Raw genomic sequence first — 20992 nt, 5'->3', positions numbered from 1 at the left:
GTAATCCTCCCCCAGCCCATTAACTGACAGATCATTCTTGTCAATAGTAGCCTTTATCTGCAGAGAGAATGAGGTGGTTGTGTTACTACTATTGCAATAACAACAATCTTGTTGTGCTCCATAACCGCAAGGTGTTTTTCCTCCCTCATGCTCGTGTGCCCCAAATTCTGCCTCTTTGGGGTATTTTTCATTAAGGCACTGTGGAAGGTCTCCAGATTACCTTTTCTCTGTAAAACTCAGGTTAAAAGAGAAAAGGGGTAGACTACATTTATTACCTGGTCTAGAAGGTACACTGGTTCTAACGGATTGTTTTCTAGACAAGGGTGGCTAGCTTATGTTCGCTAATGTTAGTCAAAGATATAACAAACAGAGGTACCCGTCTGTGACTACCATGGCATAGGCAAAATTGACAGTATGTATCCAAAAGATGGCGAGCTAGCTATACGATTTAGCTGATGGCTTTCAAAGTTCAATACAGGATTGTAATGTTAGCTAGCTAATTTACCTAGTCCAACTAGGCTAGCATGCTCTTCAGTAGGTCATATGATTGAGTGAAGTCTGGCCCAGGAGTGTGAAGGTGAACGGAAAGGCTCTGGAGCAACGAACCGCCCTTGTTGTCTCTACCTGGCCGGTTCCCCTCTCTCCACTGGGATTCTCTGCCTCTCAGTCATTGGCTTACTTGTGCTCTTCCATGCCATCCCTAGGATGGGTGTGTCACTTGAGTGGGTTGAATCACTCACATGATCTTCCTGTCTGGGTTGGCGCCCCCCCTTGGGTTGTGCCGTGGCGGAGATCTTTGTGGGCTATACTCGGCCTTGTCTCAGGATGGTGAGTTGGTGGTTGAAGATATCCTTCTAGTGTTGTGGGGGCTGTGCTTTGGCAAAGTGGGTGGGGTTATATCCTGCCTGTTTGGCCCTGTCTGGGGGTATCACCGGATGGGGCCACAGTGTCTTCTGACGCCTCCTGTCTCAGCCTCCAGTATTTATGCTGCAGTAGTTTATGTGTCGGGGGCTAGGGTCAGTCTGTTATATCTGGAGTACTTCTCCTGTCTTATCCGGTGTCCTGTGTGAATTTAAGTATGCTCTCTCTAATTCTCTTTCTTTCTATCTCTCTCGGAGGACCTGAGCCCTAGGACCATGCCTCAGGACTAACTGGCATGATGACTCCTTACTGTCCCCAGTCCACCTGACCGAGCTGCTGCTCCAGTTTCAACTGTTCTGCCTGCGGCTATGGAACCCTGACCTGATCACCGGACGTGCTACCTGTCCCAGACCTGCTGTTTTCAACTCTCTAGACACAACAGGAGCGGTAGAGATACTCTTAATGATCGGCTATGAAATGCCAACTGACATTTACTCCTGAGGTGCTGACGTGTTGCCCCCTCGACAACTACTGTGATTATTATTATTTGACCATGCTGGTCATTTATGAACATTTGAACATCTAGGCCATGTTCTGTTATAATCTCCACCCAGCACAGCCAGAAGAGGACTGGCCACCCCTCAGCCTGGTTCCTCTCTAGGTTTATTCCTAGGTTTTGGCCTTTCTAGGGAGTTTTTCCTAGCCTCGGTGCTTCTACACCTGCATTGCTTGCTGTTTGGGGTTTTAGGCTGAGTTTCTGTACAGCACTTTGAGATATCAGCTGATGTAAATAAGGGCTATATAAATAAATTTGATAAGTAAACTCAACAAAAAAAGAAACATCCCTTTTTCAGGATCCTGTCTTTCAAAGATAATTCATAAAAATACAAATAACTTCACACACTTCATTGTAAAGGATTTAAACACTGTTTTCCATGCTTGTTCATTGAACCATAAACAATTAAAGAACATGCACCTGTGGAATGATCGTTAAGACACTAACAGCTTACAGACAGTAGGCAATTAAGGTCACAGTTATGAAAACATAGGACACTAAAGACGCTTTTTCTACTGACTCTGAAAAAGAAAGATGCCCAGGGTCCCTGCTAATCTGCGTGAACGTGCCTTAGGCATGCTGCAAGGAGGCATGAGGACTGCAGATGTGGCCACGGCAATACATTGCAATGTCTGTCCTGTGAAACACCTAAGACAGTGCTACAGAGAGACAGGACGGACAGCTGCGGGACAGGTACAGGATGGAAACAACTGCCTGAGTTACACCAGGAACGCACAATCCCTCCATCAGTGCTCAGACTGTCCGCAATAGGCTGAGAGAAGCTGGACTGAGGTCTTGTAGGCCTGTTGTAAGGCAGGTCCTCACCAGACATCACCAGCAACAATGTTGCCTATGGGCACAAACCCACCATCGCTGGATCAGACAGGAATGGCAAAAAGTGCTCTTCACTAACGAGACGCGGTTTTGTCTCACCAGGGGTGATGGTCGGATTCTCGTTTGTCTACGAAGGAATGTGCATTACACCATGGCGTGTACTCTGGAGCGGGATTGATTTGGAGTTGGAGGATCCGTCATGGTCTGGGGCGGTGTGTCACAGCATCATCAGACTGAGCTTGTTGTCATTGCAGGCAATCTCAACATCCTCCTCCCTCATGTGGTACCCTTCCTACAGGCTCATCCTGACATGACCCTCCAGCATGACAATGCCACCAGCCATACTGCTCATTCACCCTTCTAAACATTAGGACAGCAGTACTCAGATTTCTGGAACTGAATGTTAATGATCGTTAATGGGGCTTTTGTACTGGGGAGGATAAGGAGCGTGTTTCATCCTTCTAGCCAATGTCTGTGCTCCCGTGGGTGGGGTTACTGATTGAGCAATAACATTTTATTTTAAACTTATAGTTTCATGTTTCATGTTTAGTCACACAAGTTTTGCAACATTTTGATGTAAATCTGATAACTACAATGTGAAGACTTTCAAAAATCGCTGACGCTGAAGACTTACATTTCCCTCACTAACTTTAAACATTGGTTATATGAGCAGCTAACCGACCGCTGCAGCTGTACATAGTCCATCTGTGAATAGCCCACCCAATCTACTTACCTCATCCCCATATTGTTTTTATTTACTTTGCTGCTCTTTTGCACACCAGTGTCACTACTTACACACCATCATCTGCTCATCATCATCTGCTCATCTATCACTCCAGTGTTAATCTGCTAAATTGTAATTATTTTGCTACTATGGCCTATTTTTTGCCTTACCTCATGCCATTTGCACACACTGTATATAGACTCTTTTTTTCTATTGTGTTATTGACTGTACACTTGTTTATTCCATGTGTAACTCTGAGTTGTTGTTTCTGTCGCACTGCTTTGTTTTATCTTGGCCAGGTCGCAGTTGTAAATGAGAACTTGTTCTCAACTAGGTTACCTGGTTAAATAAAGATGAAATTTAAAAAATGGCTCTCTTGATCAAGGCCAACGATATCTACTTGCTCTTAGCGTGATGTGATCGTGCAATCAGCGAAACACAATAATTGCTCTAAAATATGACACCATTCATTTTTAGATCAGATAGCAGGCTCAATCAAATAGCCAATTGGTTGAACTTTCCCAGGGCCTGTCTGAAACACCCTCTCATCATTCATAATTATGCAGGGAGACTAAAAAAACACTCAAGTGTCTAGTAGTGAAGTTTAGATAATTTATTTTAATTATTTTGTTTTAGCTGAATAAGGTCATTTGAAGCTCAGTTGGTAGAGCTTGGTGCTTGTAACCTCAGGATAGTGGGTTCGATTCCTGGGATCACCCATAAGTAACATTGATTTTTATTTATCAATTATACGTATGCACACATGATTAAGTCTTGGATAAAAGCATCTGCTAAATGGCAAATATATTATAAGAGATTTTCCTAAATGGCCAAAATATACACATAACAGGTTTTAATAGCACGCACTGGCAGTACCACTAGACCTTGCTGCCTGGTTCCCCTACGGGTTATATATTTTTTCAAATTGCACATATTCTGAACTGAAGACAAACAAGATGACATGAAATATCAACCTGGAGGTTGAGGTGGCGGAGGCAGGACAGGTCCCTCAGAGCCCCGAGTGCCATCATCCAGGAGGTGGTTGTGGCTGAGGTGCAGTTTCCTGAGGTTCTCAAACTTCTCCAGTCCCAGAACACCCAGCTGTTTTGGTCTAGGCAGAGCTCCAGAAGAGAGGACAGGCTGTGGGAGAAGCCAGGCAGGAGCCACCGAAGCTGGTTGTAGCTCAGGTCCAACCACTCCAGGAAAGAAAGGGATGATAGGGCCTGGAAAATAAAGATTCTTAATGATATGCTGTATGAGAAATTATTCAACAAAAGGTAACAATATGACAAAGTTAAAATATAAGACAAAATGTTATAAAACGGTAACAAATAATCGAAAAAGGTAAAGAATGACTCACGTTGGTCACACATATCTTCTTTTTTTTAAGTAGGGGCGTGGATCCAAAAACCAGTCAGTATCTGGTGTGACCACCGTTTGCCTCATACAGCGCGATATCTCCTTCGCATAGAGTTTGTCAGACTGTTGATCGTGGCCTGTGGAATATTGTTCCACTCCTCTTTAATGGCTGTGTGAAGTTGCTGGATATTGGCGAGAACTGGAACACATGTTGATCAAGAGCATCCCAAACGTGCTCAATGGATGACATGTCTGGTGAGCATGCAGGCCATGGAAGAACTGGGACATTTTCAGCTTCCAGGAATTGTGTACATATCCTTGTGATATGTGCTGTCCGGGTGGCTGCGATCCCGCAGGTGAATACTCCGGATGTGGAGGTCCTGTGCTGGCATGGTTACACGTGGTCCGCGGTTGTGAGGCTGGTTGGACGTACTGCCAAATTCTCTAGAACTACGTCGGAGTCTGCTTATGGTAGAGAAATTAACATGCAATTATTTGGCAACAGCTCTGGTGGACATTCCTGCAGTCAGCATGCCAATTTCACACTCCCTCAAAACTTGAGACAACAAATCAAATTGTATTTGTCACATGCGCCAAACACAACAGGTGTCGACCTTAACATTAAATGCTTACTTACAACCCCTTAACCAGCAATGGAGTTAGGAAAATATTTACTAAATAAATCAAAGTACATTTTTTTTTATAAATTATAAAAGTAACAAGAAAATTACATAATAACGAGGCTATATACAGGGTGTACTGGTACCGACTCATTGTGCGGGGTACAGGTTAGTCAAGGTAATTGGTAAAGTGACTTCACTTAGATAATAGACAGCGAGTAGTAGCACATTAAAAACGGGGGGGGGGGGGTCAATGTACATAGTCCGGGTGATCATTTGATACATTTTTCAGCAGTCTTTTTGCTTGGGGGTAGAAGCTGTTAAGGAGCCATTTGGTCCTAGACTTGGCGCTCTGGTACCGATTGCCGTGCTGTAACAGACTATTCTATGACAGGAGTGACTGTCGTCTTTGACCATTTTTTGGGCCTTCCTCTGACACTGCCTAGTATATATGTCCTGGATGGCAGGAAGCTTGGCCACAGTGATGTATTGGGCAGTACGCACTACCATCTGTAGCGCCTTACGGACAGATTCCGAGCAGTTGCCATACCAGGCGGGGATGCAACCGGACAGGATGCTCTCGATGGTGCAGCTGTACAACTTTGAGGATCTGGGGTCCCATGCCAAATCCTTTCAGTCTCCCGAGGCGGAAAAGGTGTTGTCATGTCCTCTTCATGACTGTCTTGGTGTGTTTGGACCATGATAGTTTGTTGGTGATGAGGACACCAAGAAACTTGAATCTCTAGAACGCTCCACTTCAGCCCCGTCGATTAATGGAGGCCTGTTCGGCCCTCCTTTTCCTATAGTCCACGATCAGTGCCTTTGTCTTGATCATGTTGAGGGAGAGGTTGTGGCCCCAGTGTTGAGGATCAGCGTGGCAGATGTGTTGTTGCCTACCCTTACCACCTGGGGGCAGCCCGTCAGGAAACCCAGGTTCCAGTTGCAGAGGGAGGTGTTTAGTCCCATGGTCCTTAGCTTAATGAGCTTTATGGATACTATGGTGTTCAACGCTGAGCTGTAGTGAATGAACAGCATTCTAACATAGGTGCTCCTTTTGTCCAAGTGGGAAAGGGCAGTGTGGAGTGCGCCTGAGATTGCGTCATTTGTGGACATGTTGGCGCGGTGTGCGAATTGGAGTGGGTCTAGGGTTTCTGGGATAATGGTGTTGATGTGAGCCATGACCAGCCTTTCAAAGCACTTCATGGCTAGCGACGTGAGTGCTACGGGGCTGTAATCATTTTAGGCAGGTTACCTTCACTTTGAAACATGTAGGTATTACAGACTCGGTCTGGGAGAGGTTGAAAATGTCAGTGAACACACTTGACAGTTGGTCCGCGCATGCATTGAGTACACGTCCTGGTAATCTGTCTGGCCCCGTGGCTTTGTGAATGTTGACCTGTTTAAAGGTCTTGCTCACATCGGCTCCGAAGAGCATGATCACACAGTCGTCCGGAACAGCTGGTGCTCTAATGCATGCTTTAGTGTTGCTTGCCTTGAAGGGAGCATAAAAGGTATTTAGCTCGTCTGGTAGGCACGCGTCACTGGGCAGCTCATTGCTGGGTTTCCCTTTGTAGTCTGTAATATTTTTCAATCCCTCGCACATCCGATGAGCATCAGAGCCGGTGTCGTAGGATTCAATCTTCGTCCTGTATTGACGCTTTGTTTGATGGTTCGGCTGAGGGGATAGCGGGATTTGTTATAAACGACCGGATTAGTGTCCCGCTCCTTGAAAGCGGCAGCTCCAGCCTTTAGCTAGGTGCGGATGATGCCTGTAATCCGTGGCTTCTGGTTGGGAAATGTATATATGGTCACTGTGGGGACGACATCGTCAATGCACTCATTGATGAAGCCGGTGACTAAGGTGGTATACCCCTCAATGCCATTGGATGAATCCCGGAACATTTTCCAGTCTGTGCTAGCAAAACAGTCCCGTAGTGTAGCATCTGCATCAGTTGACCACTTCCGTATTGGGCGAGTCACTGATACTTCCTGCTTTAGTGTTAAACTTGAAAGCAGGAATCAGTAGGATAGAATTATGGTCAGATCTGCCAAATGGAGGGCGAGGGAGAGCTTTGTACACATCTCTGTGTGTGGAGTAAAGGTGGTCTAGAGTTTTTTTTCCTACTCTGGTTGCACATGTGATATGCTGGTAGAATTTAGGTCAAACGGATTTTAGTTTGCCTGCATTAAAGTCCCCAGCCACTAGGAGCGCCACTTCTGGATGAGCATTTTCTTGTTTGTTTATGGCCTTATGCAGCTCGTTGAGTGCAGTCTTCGGGTTGTTGTGGTAAATAGAAGGCTACGAATAATTTAGATGAGAACTCTCCTGGTAGATCGTGTAGTCTTACAGCTTATCACAAGGTATTCTACCTCAGGCGAGCAATACCTCAAGACTTCTTTAATATTAGACATTGCTCACCAGCAGTTATTGACAAATAGATACACCCCAGCTCCTCGTCCTACCAGACATAGCTGCTCTGTCCTGCCGATGCACAGAGAAACCTGCCAACTCTATATTATCGGTGTCGTCTTTCAGCCACGTCTCGGTGAAACATAAGATATAACCGTTTTTAATGGCCTGTTGGTAGGATAGTCTTAATCGTAGATCGTCCAGTTTGTTTTCCAATGATTGCACCTTGGCCAATAATAGGTAAGGTAGTGGTGGTTTACCTACTCGTCAGCAAATTCTTACAAGGCACCCCGCCCTCCTCACCCTTTTCTTCATGCTGATCTGTGGCATTGTGTTGTGTGACAAGATTACACATTTTAGGGTGGCCTTTTATTGTCCACAAGGTGCACCTGTGTAATGATCATGCTGTTTAATCAGCTTCTTGATATGCCACATCTGTCAGGCGGATTAATTATCTTGGAAAAGGAAAAATACTCACTAACAGAGATGTAAACAAATTTGTGCACAAAAATGAGAGAAATACGCTTTTTGTGCATATGGAACATTTCTGTGATCTTTTATTTCAGTTCATGAAACCAACACTTTACGATTATATACTTTAGCACTTATTAATGTAGCTGGTGACTGATGTGGTAAACTCTTCAATGCCATCGGATGAATCCCAGAACATATTCCAGTCCTGTCATGGTCAGATTTGCAAAATTGAGGGCAAGGGATAGCTTTGTATGCATTTCTGTGTGTGGAGTAAAGGTTTTTCACCTCTAGTTGCACACGTGACATGCAGGTAGAAATGAGGTGAAACGGATTCAGTTTTCCTGCATTAAAAACACCGGCCACTGGGAGTGCAGCATCTGGATACATTTTTTTATTTCAGTTTGTTTTACTAAATACTTTTAACACTTTTTTTCTCTTTTCTTAAAACTGCATTGTTGATTAAGGGCTTATAAGTAAGCATTTCACGGTTGTATTCGGCATGTGACAAATACAATTTGATTAGAGTCTGCAGATCATCCTGTGAGGTCAGGAGGATGCGAAGCTACCAGATCCCAGTGAAGGAGTCACTCTGTAGCTCAGTAAGCTTTTTACTACTCAGGTCCAGGAGCCACACCGTCAGGGATGTGGATGAAGGCACAAGACTTCCAGTCCACCAGGTATGAGGCTTCGTAGCACAGGCATTAGTGGGGACACCTTAAAAATGAAGTCTAAAAGGGACTCTGATGTCCCAACTGACATTAAGGTAAGGGTTAAGTTTAGGTATGGGTTAATGTTAGGATTAGGGACGTCCCATGTTCTGGATAGCACTAACTATCTTGATGGCCCCGGACATAGTGATTGTCAGCCAGGTCTAGTATAGTGGATAAGTTGTGTCGTACATGTAGAGGTCTCATTTATGAATCTGGAGGATGTATCAGTCACTGTTTACAAGTGATATTCACAACCTGGATCCCCCAAGATGTTGTTGGTCTAAGATGTTGTTGATTCTGTTTTTCTAATGGGAAAAATACACACTGTAGTAGTTATGGGGAAAAAATTGTCATGTGTACAGTTCAGTTGATGCCGTTGGTGAACATTGAACATTCCTGATTAGATTGAACATCAGGCAGCAATGTCTTATATGGTCAATTTTGGGTGGATCCCCAAAATAGGAATGTTTTTCACAATATAAAACCCATGACTTCCAGAACATTGATGAGATTAGCACTTTTGTACATAGGTAATTTGCCAACAAATAAGTTTATACAGATTCATTAACAAGTACTTAGTCCTGTAAATCTATAATCAACATTTTGCAATCAAAATACACAATATAAAGAGTTATTCTTACCTCAACAGGAATTCCTGGAAAATTAAGGTACCCTAGTCCAATCGTATCTCCACCACAGTCCGTGAATCGGTCTTCTCCACTATTAGACTTCAGATTAGACCAGCAGGTACCCAGTGGAATGTAATGACATTACCTGCAGATTCCCACTTCCTACCTTACCATCACAGACACCAAAATTACAGTCCATTTGAATGACAACTTGGCCTCCCTTCACTTATTTTGTTCATTATCCGTTCGGAGTTCTCTGAAGCAGCAAGCACAGCAGCGTGTAATATTTGACTACCGGGCAGCGTGAGAGAAACAATAATCCTTTACCAATTTGAATAATTAATTGAATATCCAGGTAATCAAGGGATTCTGTGAGGACAGCTCTCTAATCAAATCTATTCCAAAATAGAGAAAATAACTAGAGAAATTCTAATTGCAGTGTTGTCAAATTATAGCAAATGGGAATGATTGAACAATTTATGTGATAGATAATTTTACTTATATGCCACCAAAGCCACTAACATGTTTTAGTTGGTGTATAATGGGTGGCTTGCTAGGTATGACCATGCACATTGAATACAGTCATGATTAAACGGTAGCCTACTGCAGCCTTGTGAAACCAGACCGATCTCGTGATAGCTCACATCCGGTTTCACTCCACGTGAAATTAAACATGAGCGCAGTGGTCAGTCTGGTTTCACGAGGCTAGGCCTACTGCACTATTGAGTGACCATTCTTTTGCAGAGACAATTTGTGATATTCTACAATGTTCCATATATACAAAGTCATAGCAAAAATTAAAGTCCTACCAACAGAAAATAAATTGTTTTCTTGCCTCGCAAAAAGCGATCGAAATTACAGTATTAGTCAGAATTTTTGTTACTTTTATTTTAGAAAATGTATTTTTAAAGTGTGGCATTTCAAGTCACATTTTGTTTAAAATACAGAAAACAGACAATTGTAGAACATGGATACAGCAAAAAAGGAAATGACAGAAAATAAAGCTAACAAGCCTTTCTGACTGCTCTATTTTCTCTTTCTGAAGAAATGAAATTGAGGGTGGATGGGGAGGACGATGAATAGATGGGGGGGATGAGTGAGACGATGATGAAGTTAGTTAAAGGAAACTATGGTTGCTTCATGGTTTATGTTTTAAATTATTTATAAAGTCTAATTTAAGATTAACTCTTTTCCTCTTTATTTTTATGTTGTCTTTTTCATAAATGGTTTGATCTTCTGGAATACCAGGGCCCCTCAGCGCTGTATCTTCCTGGTCTCTGACACCGAGGGCTAGGAATGCCAACCTTGTCCGGCAGTGGGGACACACTGCCAGCCGTGCAGCCTTCCTGTCCCCCGCCGTGTTGCCTACCCTGGCTGGCCGGACCCACGCTGCCCTGTGCCGACTCAAGAAGATAAAGTGGTGTCCTTCTGTGTTTGCTGTGCTTGTGAACGTTGCATGGACTTCTGCCTTTCCACATCTCTAAAATGTTTCTCAACCTACAGAGGAACAACAGAAGAAGACTTGATGCATAATCCAATTCTATATGCCATTGTATCAAAAGTTATTTGTAAGAAATAAAAAAGCAAATTACATTTAAACTATCATAATTCCACAACAATGACAGATGTAGTAGGTAGGTGATACTCACTATTTTGCGTACATGACTTAAAGCGCTTCCCTCTTTGCCTTTGCAGTTATCAGCCTGGTATGGTGGCGAAATTACAACATCGTCCATGACCAGTATGTTCTTCTCCTGCCATTTACAGTCTTTGATGCTGCAGAACACAGTACACATCATTAGATTAACATCTGGAAACATTTAACTGGTAAAACAGTCCCTGACCTTGAGCTGAGGAATCAAGTCTATTGAAACAAGGTGTTCTATTCTGATGTTTCTAAATAAAGCATGAAATCTCAATTGTAATAATTGTATTTATTTATGGCTGACCAATCACACCGGTATAAATTCTGCATCTGCATTGTGGGGAAAAACTGAGGTGTCGGATTAGATTGTCGTTCCCGCTTCTTGACAATTTAAATTAAGCTTAAGAGCCAAAGCAGGTCAAGACCTCAAACGGCACCTGCCTAAACGTAGCCAGTATGACTGAAAAAAGACGATTCAGTAGGCACATTTCCATGGACAATGAGGAAAATGGAACAATAAACTATTTTTCCCCTACTATTTCAATTTTGTCCTCAAATCAAATTAGCCAGTAATTATTAATCGTATCCTATTCCAACCACGGATTCTATGCCCCTCAGGAATTAATCAAGTTCATTGAATAAAAATGTAAAAAGGCACTTACGTTTTGTGAATAGTCTGGAATAGCAGCTGGCCCTCCGCAGAAACCCCAGCACTGATTGCATAGGCTTGGGACAGCTTGTCCTCCTTCTCTGACCGTGCCCGATTGGCAAGCTGGGAGGAAGATGGCAGAGAGGAGAAAGTTAGGAGGGGATCTGGAGTAAAAGACACTCAACCAATGTGCGTTGAGGTGCAACCACAAACTATAAGAGCATTTGAAGAGAATAGGCGTGAAACGCAACTCTCGCCCTCAATTGAAAACACAATTGACAACCTTGACCAGAAACATCAAATCACATTTTATTGGTCACATACACATGGTTAGCAGATGTTAATGCAAGTGTAGCAAAATGCTTGTGAGATGAGAAAGTTGACAAGGAAGATTTAACAATGACTGACACAGATGGGTGGTTATTTGAGACGGGTGACAAATGTATCTCATGTCATCATCATAAGTAAACCCACACTGGGCCTGTTAATATTTAGTTTTCCATACAAATAGGCTGATCATAAGCACTTTAAGACTGAAGCATAGGCTACACAAATAGTCATTTAACAGACTACAAAAACTGTTCTGTTCTACCTGATAATGAATTGCATCAACCTGGTATCCCAGGTCTAAATCAGTCCTTGATTAGTAGGGAAGAATGTAAAAAAGCAGTGGAACTGGCTGAATTTGAGGGACCTACAGTATCACAGCAGATGAGGGCCTACCTTGCTAACATTCAGTGATGCTAGAGGAGGAAGAGTTTCAGTGCGGTCATTTATTATATCCACTTCAGAAACATAGGCTAAATTGATCAGGATGACGTCGTTGAGGTTTGGTTTCCCACTGGAGGGAGCACATTCTGGGAGGAACTCAAGTCAAGGTAAACAAACTGTAAAGGTAGTAACATGCACACATGACAGTTGGTGTACTAGACTAGAGCATCAGTGCCATTCAAAGAATCTCAAGACATGGATAAATATAGAGTTCACATTCTTGGTCTATACAAAAACACCCCATTATATCAAAGTTCCAGACTGCATACATCCATATACTGCTATAAAACTACCTGAGCAAGTATAAATTATAATGGGCAGTCACATACAGATGTCATGACATTTTAAGTTCATTGTTTTGGGCTAAGTAGGTGTGCATAAAAAATAAAATAAAACATTTCTGGAACTAACACTCGCACTTAACTTATTTCTTACTAGCTCTGACTTTGCTGATAGCTACTTTGAGGAAAAAATGTACTTACTGTGACATGTGGTTGTCTCACATAGCTATCTTAAGGTGAATACACTAACTAAGTCGCTCTGGGTAAGATTGTCTGCTAAATGACTAAAATGTAAGTGTAAAATGAGAATTGCACAACTGAGCATTTGGAAGGAATAGGCATGTCGCTCACGTGAGAGTCATGCCTATTCCTTCCAAATGCTCTTATGATTTTTTTGGTTGTACCTCATCTCACGTTGGTTGAGCGCCTTCTACTCCTCTAGAGGTATTTGACTGAGCAAGTATGACATCACCATCAGCAGCATTAAAATCTTTAACATTGAAATATGATGGTCTATTATCCCTATTAAAATGTAAAATATATCAGACAACATCATAGCTCACTGTAATAGAGTGGTAGACTGAGGAAGTTTCACTTGCCAGACGTATGGCACTCCACCAGCGGCTGTAGTAAGACACTGCGGTAAGGTTGGGGCCGGCCTATCAGTCAGTGGCAGTACTGTCAGTCAGCTGAAATGACAACCAAGGGCAATGCTGCCACCTGTAGTAGCCTGGATCCACATACACAAGTTGTAGCATGGCAATGAATGACAGCAAGCATCCAAAAGAAGGGTGAGGCATGAATGGAACAGAATAAAAGAATGCACAACATAAGGCACTAAATGCAGAGATGGTGTGTCCTTCCACAACATAGAGCTTAGTATTGAACGTCTAGGCCTAAATACTGACAATACACACATTCTCCTGAAGGTATATCTACACCTCTGGATAGCTTGTAAAAAATTGCCAGGAAACATGGCAAGATGCTGGACATCCCTCATCAGCAGTGCGGACTGGTCACTTCAATCATGACATCTAAACAAAACACAGATGCTATTCTATTCAGCTCTTCATCCACAAAACATTGAATCACATACTACAACAATGGCTTTAACCAAAAGGAATGAATTGCAACTGTGGTTACATTTTTTACTTGCTTTGTTCCTGATGGGTCCTTCTGGTCTGCCACCAACCGGTTCTCTCCTACTCAATTCAAATGCTCTGTGGGTGCTAAATTACAGATCCAGTCTCAGTGGACTGATATAGCTAGCAGAAAGAAATATAGTTGAATGGCTAGCAATAGAAGCGCGCATGTGACAACCTGTCACTGGAGCCCATGCAAGGTGGTCCCCACGCCCACCCTGAGGAGTGTGGATTGAAAAGAGAAATATCCATAGCTTTTTCAGTTAGCTACTTGGGCCAAGGTGTATTGAAAAGCCATTGTCGGCCAACATGATAAGCTTGTAAATTAGCTAGCGTTATGCCGTTTCTGTCAGAATATGTAACGTCACTAACTTTGACAATCAATCATGCCGTGATAGTTAGATTTAATGACTGACACTTACAAATATCAAACATAAAGACAGCGCCAAATGGTCCCGTAATATGTTGGCTATCTAAAGCTAGCATGAGCTACCTAGCTGCTAGTTAGCATAGAGGTGCAATGAAATTCATTGTTGCCATTTTTTTATTGATATGTATGCAATCAGTCAGGTGGTCTGTTTAAAAAAGCCTCTGCGATGGTCAGTTTGCTAGCTAAGTTAACTATCTAGCAAGACTGTCACGCTAGCCAATATGAATTATACCATTTACAGTTAGTGAATCTGCCATGATGCCATGCCATACTGGATTCTGCCAAATAGTGATCCTGGTCGAGGATCAGCAGTTCTACCATGGATCACAACACATGTAAAAAAATAGCTAAACACTCAGAGCAAACAAAACATCAACATTAACCAAATGTAATACGGATGCAGGAGCGTACGACTCAGACAATCTTAATGAATGGTATTACAATTTTTCATGTGGTACAAATCTACGGTACTACGAATTACGCCTGCGCGGATCACTATTTGACACATGCCCTTGCAGGCAAACAGGCCAATGATACAATGGCATCCTAAAATTGAGAAAGGATACTCAAAGTCAACATCTTGGACTGGTAGTCGAAGGCCACCACCTCTCCTTGCAGACGCTGGCCCAAGCAAGTGAGACAAGAGACATGGCTTCCGACGCTAAAATACTCCCCCGGTCCAGGAGCCGCCATCTTCTCCGCCAGGAAACCGGAGCGCCAGTCGTACGTCAGATTAGTACGTGATCTCGTCACTTGGACGACTTCGGGGCGTGGCAAATTACGTAGTTACGTCCCATCTCACGATTGTCATTAATTCCACCGTAGCTGGTATTTTAGCATTACATTATGATTTTTACCAAGAATAATATATTATAGGGTTTCCTCTCTAAAGTAAAAAAAAAAGAAAAAAAAAGGAGAGGCACTCTCTCTCTGATTGGGAGGCATTGACTGATACCGATGGAACAGTTCCATGCAGTTACCATTCCAACAGTTCGATGCTTACCATCAGAACATCAACATGCACTTGCAAAGTTTGTCCCATTCCTCCCCCTGTTGTCAAGATTCAGAAATGCTTCTGCTGCAAAATATTTCTGTCCCGACTATCACGCCATCAACCAGAATATCGTCACAATATCATCTTATTTGGATCCTTGATATTGTGTATTCACTTTAATTATGGAGGCCATACACACCCAAGGTATTTGGATTGCTGAAGCACTTCAGCAAAGAACGAAGAGCCAAGACAAGCTTTGGTTGATTGCCACTCACATTGGGGATCCCAAAGCTGCCTTCCTTCTCGTGTTCCCCTTGACTTACTTTCTCAACCGACGGACTGGATTTACTGTTGTCTGGGTGGCTGCTATTTCGGAGTGGCTTAATCTAGTGTTCAAATGGTAAGAGTAACGTCTATTTGGTCTATTATACTTTTAAAAATGTTCAATTAACTTACCGGAACTCTCGGCCCTATAGCTCTACTGTCCGATGAATGCTTGATAAACTCTTAAGAAAATCAACTATTCTGATCTAAAGTCATTATTTTAAAAAATCCAATGTTTCACTTATATTCTTTAACGCATAAACATGTATTTATGGTGAGCATTTTACAAATACATCTCTGATATTTTATGCAACACGTTTGGATTCGTGGCATGTCCTTTTCTATTATCGGTCCGACGGTAAAACAAACGTCGGAACCTTAACGAGTTGGAGGCTGTAAGTATAAAGTCAAACATATTTTGACCTTCTGTGGTGTACATTCTGAATTTTGAATTTTATTTCCAATGCAGGATGCTCTTTGGGGAGAGGCCATTCTGGTGGATTGGAGAATCCCGTTTATTTGAGAAAAACCCTCCCAAACTCCAACAGTTTGCCTCAACTTGTGAAACAGGTCCAGGTTAGTGAGATTTAATACATTATTCCAAAATATTGTATTCTCGTACATTTACAGCAACAAATCATCCAAATATTGGTCACATCATTTACTTGACCAGACAAACTGACTGTGAACTTATAACCATCGGTAATAATGTAATACCACAGTATTTGACCGGTGGTGTTATTCCTCTCCATCTCTCAGGCAGTCCATCTGGTCATGCAATGGTAACAGCAGCAGTGTGGTGGGTGATGGCCTCATCCCTGGGTTCTCTTCTCTACTCCTACACACGCAGGTCTGACCATCAGTCAAATATATTCTCTATTTGTATTTTAAATGCAATCATTTTTTATCATTTTTATCTGTATTGCAAAATCTGTGTGAGCATGTTTGACATGGTTATTAAATAAACATTTTCATTGTCCATATTTGTTTTTACCCCCCCAATCTATTTCAGCATGTTGCTATCAGCGGTTCCGTATGTGCTGTATCTGCTGGGGTTAGTGGCAGTTGGCTTCTCTCGCATCTTCATCCTGGCACACTTCCCCCATCAGGTCATAGCTGGCTCTTTGACAGGTCAGAATCTACCTGTACTGTCTTGTGGAACTTTATTCAGGGGGATGTAATCATTTGTTTTTTGTAGTGGGAGTTATGTATGTACAATACGGTATTTGGTGTGTATAACCTACTGTATCTAACTTATTCTAAGGTTAACAAAGTTTTGTTAGAATATTCTAGAATTCTAGAACTTCATCTTCATTCTGAAGTGAGTGTCCCCAACTCTTTTCTTCAGGCTTCATTCTTGGGGTAGTTCTGAGCCGTCAGGTTCCAGAAGGTCGCCCTCTGGTGTTTTTTGTGAGTTCCAGCATTGGGCTACTCCTCAGTGCTTTCCTAATCCACTCAGGACTGACATGGCTGGGCTTCGACTTGTCCTGGTGAGTCTAGTCTACTCAATGTTTTCCCATATCATAAAGAAAATGGGGAATGTGATTGTCTATTTTAAAAGCAGCTTGCCTCATAACAGCTATAGTTCTAATTGCATTTAATATAATGTTTAACATTTCCAAGGTCTATTGCGTTGGCTAAGAAGTGGTGCTCCCATTCAGAGTGGATTCGGCTGGACACAGCCCCGTTTTCCTCACTAACACGCGACTGTGGTGCTATCCTGGGCCTGGGGCTGGCCCAGTACTGGAAGCCAGGTGGGTACACTCTCCCCTGTGCTCCACGTGCCCTGTGTCTGGCCCTCTGCTCCATGGCTCTCTACCATGTCCATCGACTGCCTCTACCAATCCAACCACAGCCCCTCTTCTACTTCCTCTTCTTTATCAAGTTTACCATCGTGCCCCAGGTGGTCATGATCTATGTACCTGGCTTTGTACACCTCCTTACACACAAAAAGAAAAATGATTAAAATGACACATTCCTCGGAAGTTCAACTCTGGACACTGAAAGAAAAGTTTCTTTAGGTACTTTTCTTTTCATACACACTCCTGTATAAATGGGGAAATTGATGGCATTATGGGTGTTGACTTCTAAGGAAGTTGTTAGACAAATGCTAAATGGCAATTTTTCTGCTGATGATTGAAGATTGTATCATGCCCATTTGCAGGATATACAGTTGAAGTTAGAAGTTTACATATACCTTAACCAAATACATTTAAACTCAGTTTTTCCACAATTCCTGACATTTAATCTTAGTAAAAAAATTCCCTGTTTTAGGTCAGTTAGGATCACCACTTTATTTTAAGAATGTGAAATGTCAGAATAATAGTAGAGAGAATTATTTATTTCAGCTTTTATTTCTTTCATCACATGCCAAGTGGGTCAGAAGTTTACATACACTCAATTAGTATTTGGTAGCATTGCCTTTAAATTGTTTAACTTGGGTCAAACATTTCGGGTAGCCTTCCACAAGCTTCCCACAATAAGTTGGGTGAATTTTGGCCCATTCCCCCTGACAGAGCTGGTGTAACTGAGTCAGGTTTGTAGGCCTCCTTGCTCACACACGCTTTTTCAGTTCTGCCCATACATTTTCTTTAGGATTGATGCCATACATTTTGTGAAGTGCACCAGTCCCTCCTACAGCAAAGCACCCCCACAACATGACGCTGCCACCCCCGTGCTTCACAGTTGGGATGGTGTTCTTCGGCTTGCAAGCCTCCCCATTTTTTCCTCCAAACATAACAATGGTCATTATGGCCAAACTGTTCTATTTTTGTTTCATCAGACCAGAGGACATTTCTCCAAAAAGTATGATCTTTGTCTCCATGTGCAGTTGCAAACCGTAGTCTGGCTTTTTTATGGTGGTTTTGGAGCAGTGGCTTCTTCCTTGCTGAGTGGTCTTTCAGGTTATGTCAATATAGGACTCGCTTTACTGTGGATATAGATACGTTTGTCCCTGTTTTCTCCAGCATCTTCACAAGGTCCTTTGCTGTTGCTCTGTGGTTGATTTGCACCTTTCGCACCAAAGTACGTACATCTCTAGGAGACAGAACGCGGCTCCTTCCTGAGCGGTATGACGGCTGTGTGGTCCCATGGTGTTTATACTTGCGTACTATTGTTTGTACAGATGAACGTGGTACCTTCAAGCGTTTGGAAATTGCTCCCAAGGATGAACCAGACTTGTGGAGGTCTACAATGTTTTTCTGAGGTCTTGGCTGATTTATTTTGATTTCCCCATAATGTCAAGCAAAGAGGCACTGAGTTTGAAGGTAGGCCTTGAAATACATCCACAGGTACACCTCCAATTGACTCAAATTATGTCAATTAGCCTATCTGAATTTTCTAAAGCCATGACATAATTTTCTGGAATTTTCCAAGCTGTTTAAAGGCACAGTCAACTTAGTGTATGTAAACTTCTGACCCACTGGAATTGTGATACAGTGTATTATAAGTGAAATAATTTGTCTGTAAACAATTGTTGGGAAAATGACTTGTCATGCACAAAGTAGATGTCCTAACCGTCTTGCCAAAACTATAGTTTTTTAACAAGACATTTGTGGAGTGGTTGAAAAATGAGTTTTAATGACTCCAACCTAAGTGTATGTAAACTTCCGACTTCAACTGTGGGCCAAATGTTTTTGGTGTTATTTTGTCTCAGCTTCTACTATGTGTCTGTTATTTCAAGCTATGTAATTAGCAATGTAGCCTTCTTCCTTCTTAGATATGTAACCAGCAGTGTAACCTTCTCCTTCACATATGTATGCAATATGTCATTTTGTTTAGTTACAATTTGATTGACAAATGATCTGTAAGTGAAGGTAAATGGTGCCACATTCTGGTTAAACCTAATCAATTAATGACTCTGTTATAATCAAGTAGGCTAGTGTGCTGTTCCCTCAGGCGGGAGTTGATGTTATGCTTGGCATGTAACATTAAAGAAATCAAAAAGGATCTGACAATGAAAATGTAAGGATTACTGTATGCTACATAAGCAGCTATTCATATCATTCACCTGAAAGATCAAAGCAAATAAATGACATGCATGCAGGATGTTTTTCAGTTGGTAACCATTTATAAATGTTATTCTTCAATACATAGGTTTGACTGTACAGATTACAATCAGTTATCATGAGATAAAAACACCATTTTTTATTATTTTTAATTCAACTTATCACAGCGCTCTTAAAGCTCACATTTACAGACAAAAGAACTCTGCTCAGCAAGCAAATACAATAAAATAATACAAATAGAATGCTTCAGAGTTATGCGTTGTGTCTGGTTGGAGGGAAAGGAAAAGGATATTCAGGCATAACAGCTTCATTACTCTGATCCCAAATCGGGAATGTATAACACAGGCCAGATTCAGGACACTATATGTGTTTCTGTTTGAGATCATGATTGGCAAAATAATCAAACATGCATCTGAATATTTACAACCAACTCATTTACATAAAAAGTTGAAAAACAAAGTCTGTCAAAGTCCTTTTCGAAAGAATAGTACAATTCCTCTTACATACAGTAGGGTCTTAAATTTGTCCAAATGAGCTATACTGTGGGTTGGGAACCATTTGAATGACAGACAAGACCCAAATGTAAGCTGTCCATTAAGCAGTGGCAAATGACTGAGCATTCAATCTGACTGAAGTACTTTCACACACCAATTGTTTTTATACTCTAAACATGGCAAGTATAAAAATACGTTAGTCATGAATACAAGCGTTACATTTTTCTCTCCAGGACTTTCCCTTGACACTCAAGTTAAGCGCTTAGTCACTGGATTTGGGGCCTTTTGATTGACTTTGTCAGTCAATAGGTTACACACACACACACTATAATTGAACAGTAGCTATAAGGAAACTGCAAAGTAGAAACATTTCCACTTGTGGTACAGATTTTTTTTAAACAAGCCATTTGTGTACAAGACCTGTCTGTCTATGAAGGGATCTGGGGTTGGGTTGAAGGGGATATACACATATTTATTCTTCATGTTGTCATTCATTACTTTGCAGATCAGAGTTCCTATGACGATGAGTCATCAGTAATAATCCATTATCACTGGTCAGAAGAAGTTCCACCTGACCTGACCTCCATTCATCCAAATTCAATAACAATCACAACTAAAATAAAGCAATTAAAATACATAAAGTGCACCCTTAGTTAAGAACTTTACAGGCATTTAGTGCAGACATTTATGAATGAAAACTCAGTAAAAAAAAGAAAAGCAAATATGATGCAGATACAAAAGAAAAATGTCTTTAACAGTGGTTTCAAATCAAATTTTATTTGTCACATGCTTCGTAAACAACAGGTGTAGACTAACTGTGAAATGCTTACTTACGGGCCTTTCCCAAAAATGCAGAAAGATAAATAATAGAACAATTATAACACAAGGAATAAATACCCAATGAGTAACAATAACATGTCTATATACACGGGGTACCTGTACCAAGTCGGTGTGTGTGTCTGCGTTCAATAGTTTTTAATTGCAAAGAAAACTTCAAATATCCCTCACATTGTTATATTCTGTATATGATTTATGTTTTTATATATACTCCTATTACCATGAACTTCAGAAGGGGGAC

At 41.7% G+C, this 20992-nt stretch overlaps 2 protein-coding genes across 2 annotated transcripts; one reads left to right on the top strand and one right to left on the bottom strand.

The window, feature by feature from the left end:
• Positions 1–10044: 10044 nt before the first annotated feature.
• lsm12b (LSM12 homolog b) lies at positions 10045–14937 on the bottom strand. Its single transcript, XM_064950369.1, has 5 exons — positions 14662–14937; positions 12195–12328; positions 11485–11594; positions 10827–10953; positions 10045–10674 (listed from the first exon to the last, which is right to left on the bottom strand). Exons 1-5 carry the CDS (start codon positions 14786–14788, stop codon positions 10582–10584), a joined length of 591 nt encoding a protein of 196 aa, XP_064806441.1. The 5' UTR covers positions 14789–14937; the 3' UTR covers positions 10045–10581.
• A 200-nt stretch (positions 14938–15137) lies between these two features.
• g6pc3 (glucose-6-phosphatase catalytic subunit 3) lies at positions 15138–19662 on the top strand. Its single transcript, XM_064950368.1, has 6 exons — positions 15138–15489; positions 15883–15989; positions 16173–16263; positions 16426–16544; positions 16762–16903; positions 17037–19662. Exons 1-6 carry the CDS (start codon positions 15272–15274, stop codon positions 17377–17379), a joined length of 1020 nt encoding a protein of 339 aa, XP_064806440.1. The 5' UTR covers positions 15138–15271; the 3' UTR covers positions 17380–19662.
• The last annotated feature ends 1330 nt before the right edge of the window (positions 19663–20992 follow it).

Source organism: Oncorhynchus masou, chromosome 31 (assembly GCF_036934945.1).
Source record: "Oncorhynchus masou masou isolate Uvic2021 chromosome 31, UVic_Omas_1.1, whole genome shotgun sequence".
NCBI classification, from domain to species: Eukaryota; Metazoa; Chordata; class Actinopteri; order Salmoniformes; family Salmonidae; genus Oncorhynchus; species Oncorhynchus masou.
Note: the sequence above shows the minus strand (reverse complement) of the source record. Positions and strands in the feature narration are given on the sequence as shown.

Coding starts and splice junctions, on each gene's coding strand:
- lsm12b (XM_064950369.1), bottom strand. CDS start 14,788: ATGGCGGCTCCTGGACCGGGGGAGTATTTTAGCGTCGGAAGCCATGTC. Junction 12,329..14,661: donor GTCCAAGATGTTGACTTTGA/GTATCCTTTCTC, acceptor AGTTCCTCCCAG/AATGTGCTCCCTCCAGTGGG. Junction 11,595..12,194: donor CATCACTGAATGTTAGCAAG/GTAGGCCCTCAT, acceptor TCTTCCTCCCAG/CTTGCCAATCGGGCACGGTC.
- g6pc3 (XM_064950368.1), top strand. CDS start 15,272: ATGGAGGCCATACACACCCAAGGTATTTGGATTGCTGAAGCACTTCAG. Junction 15,490..15,882: donor CTTAATCTAGTGTTCAAATG/GTAAGAGTAACG, acceptor TTTCCAATGCAG/GATGCTCTTTGGGGAGAGGC. Junction 15,990..16,172: donor AACTTGTGAAACAGGTCCAG/GTTAGTGAGATT, acceptor TCCATCTCTCAG/GCAGTCCATCTGGTCATGCA.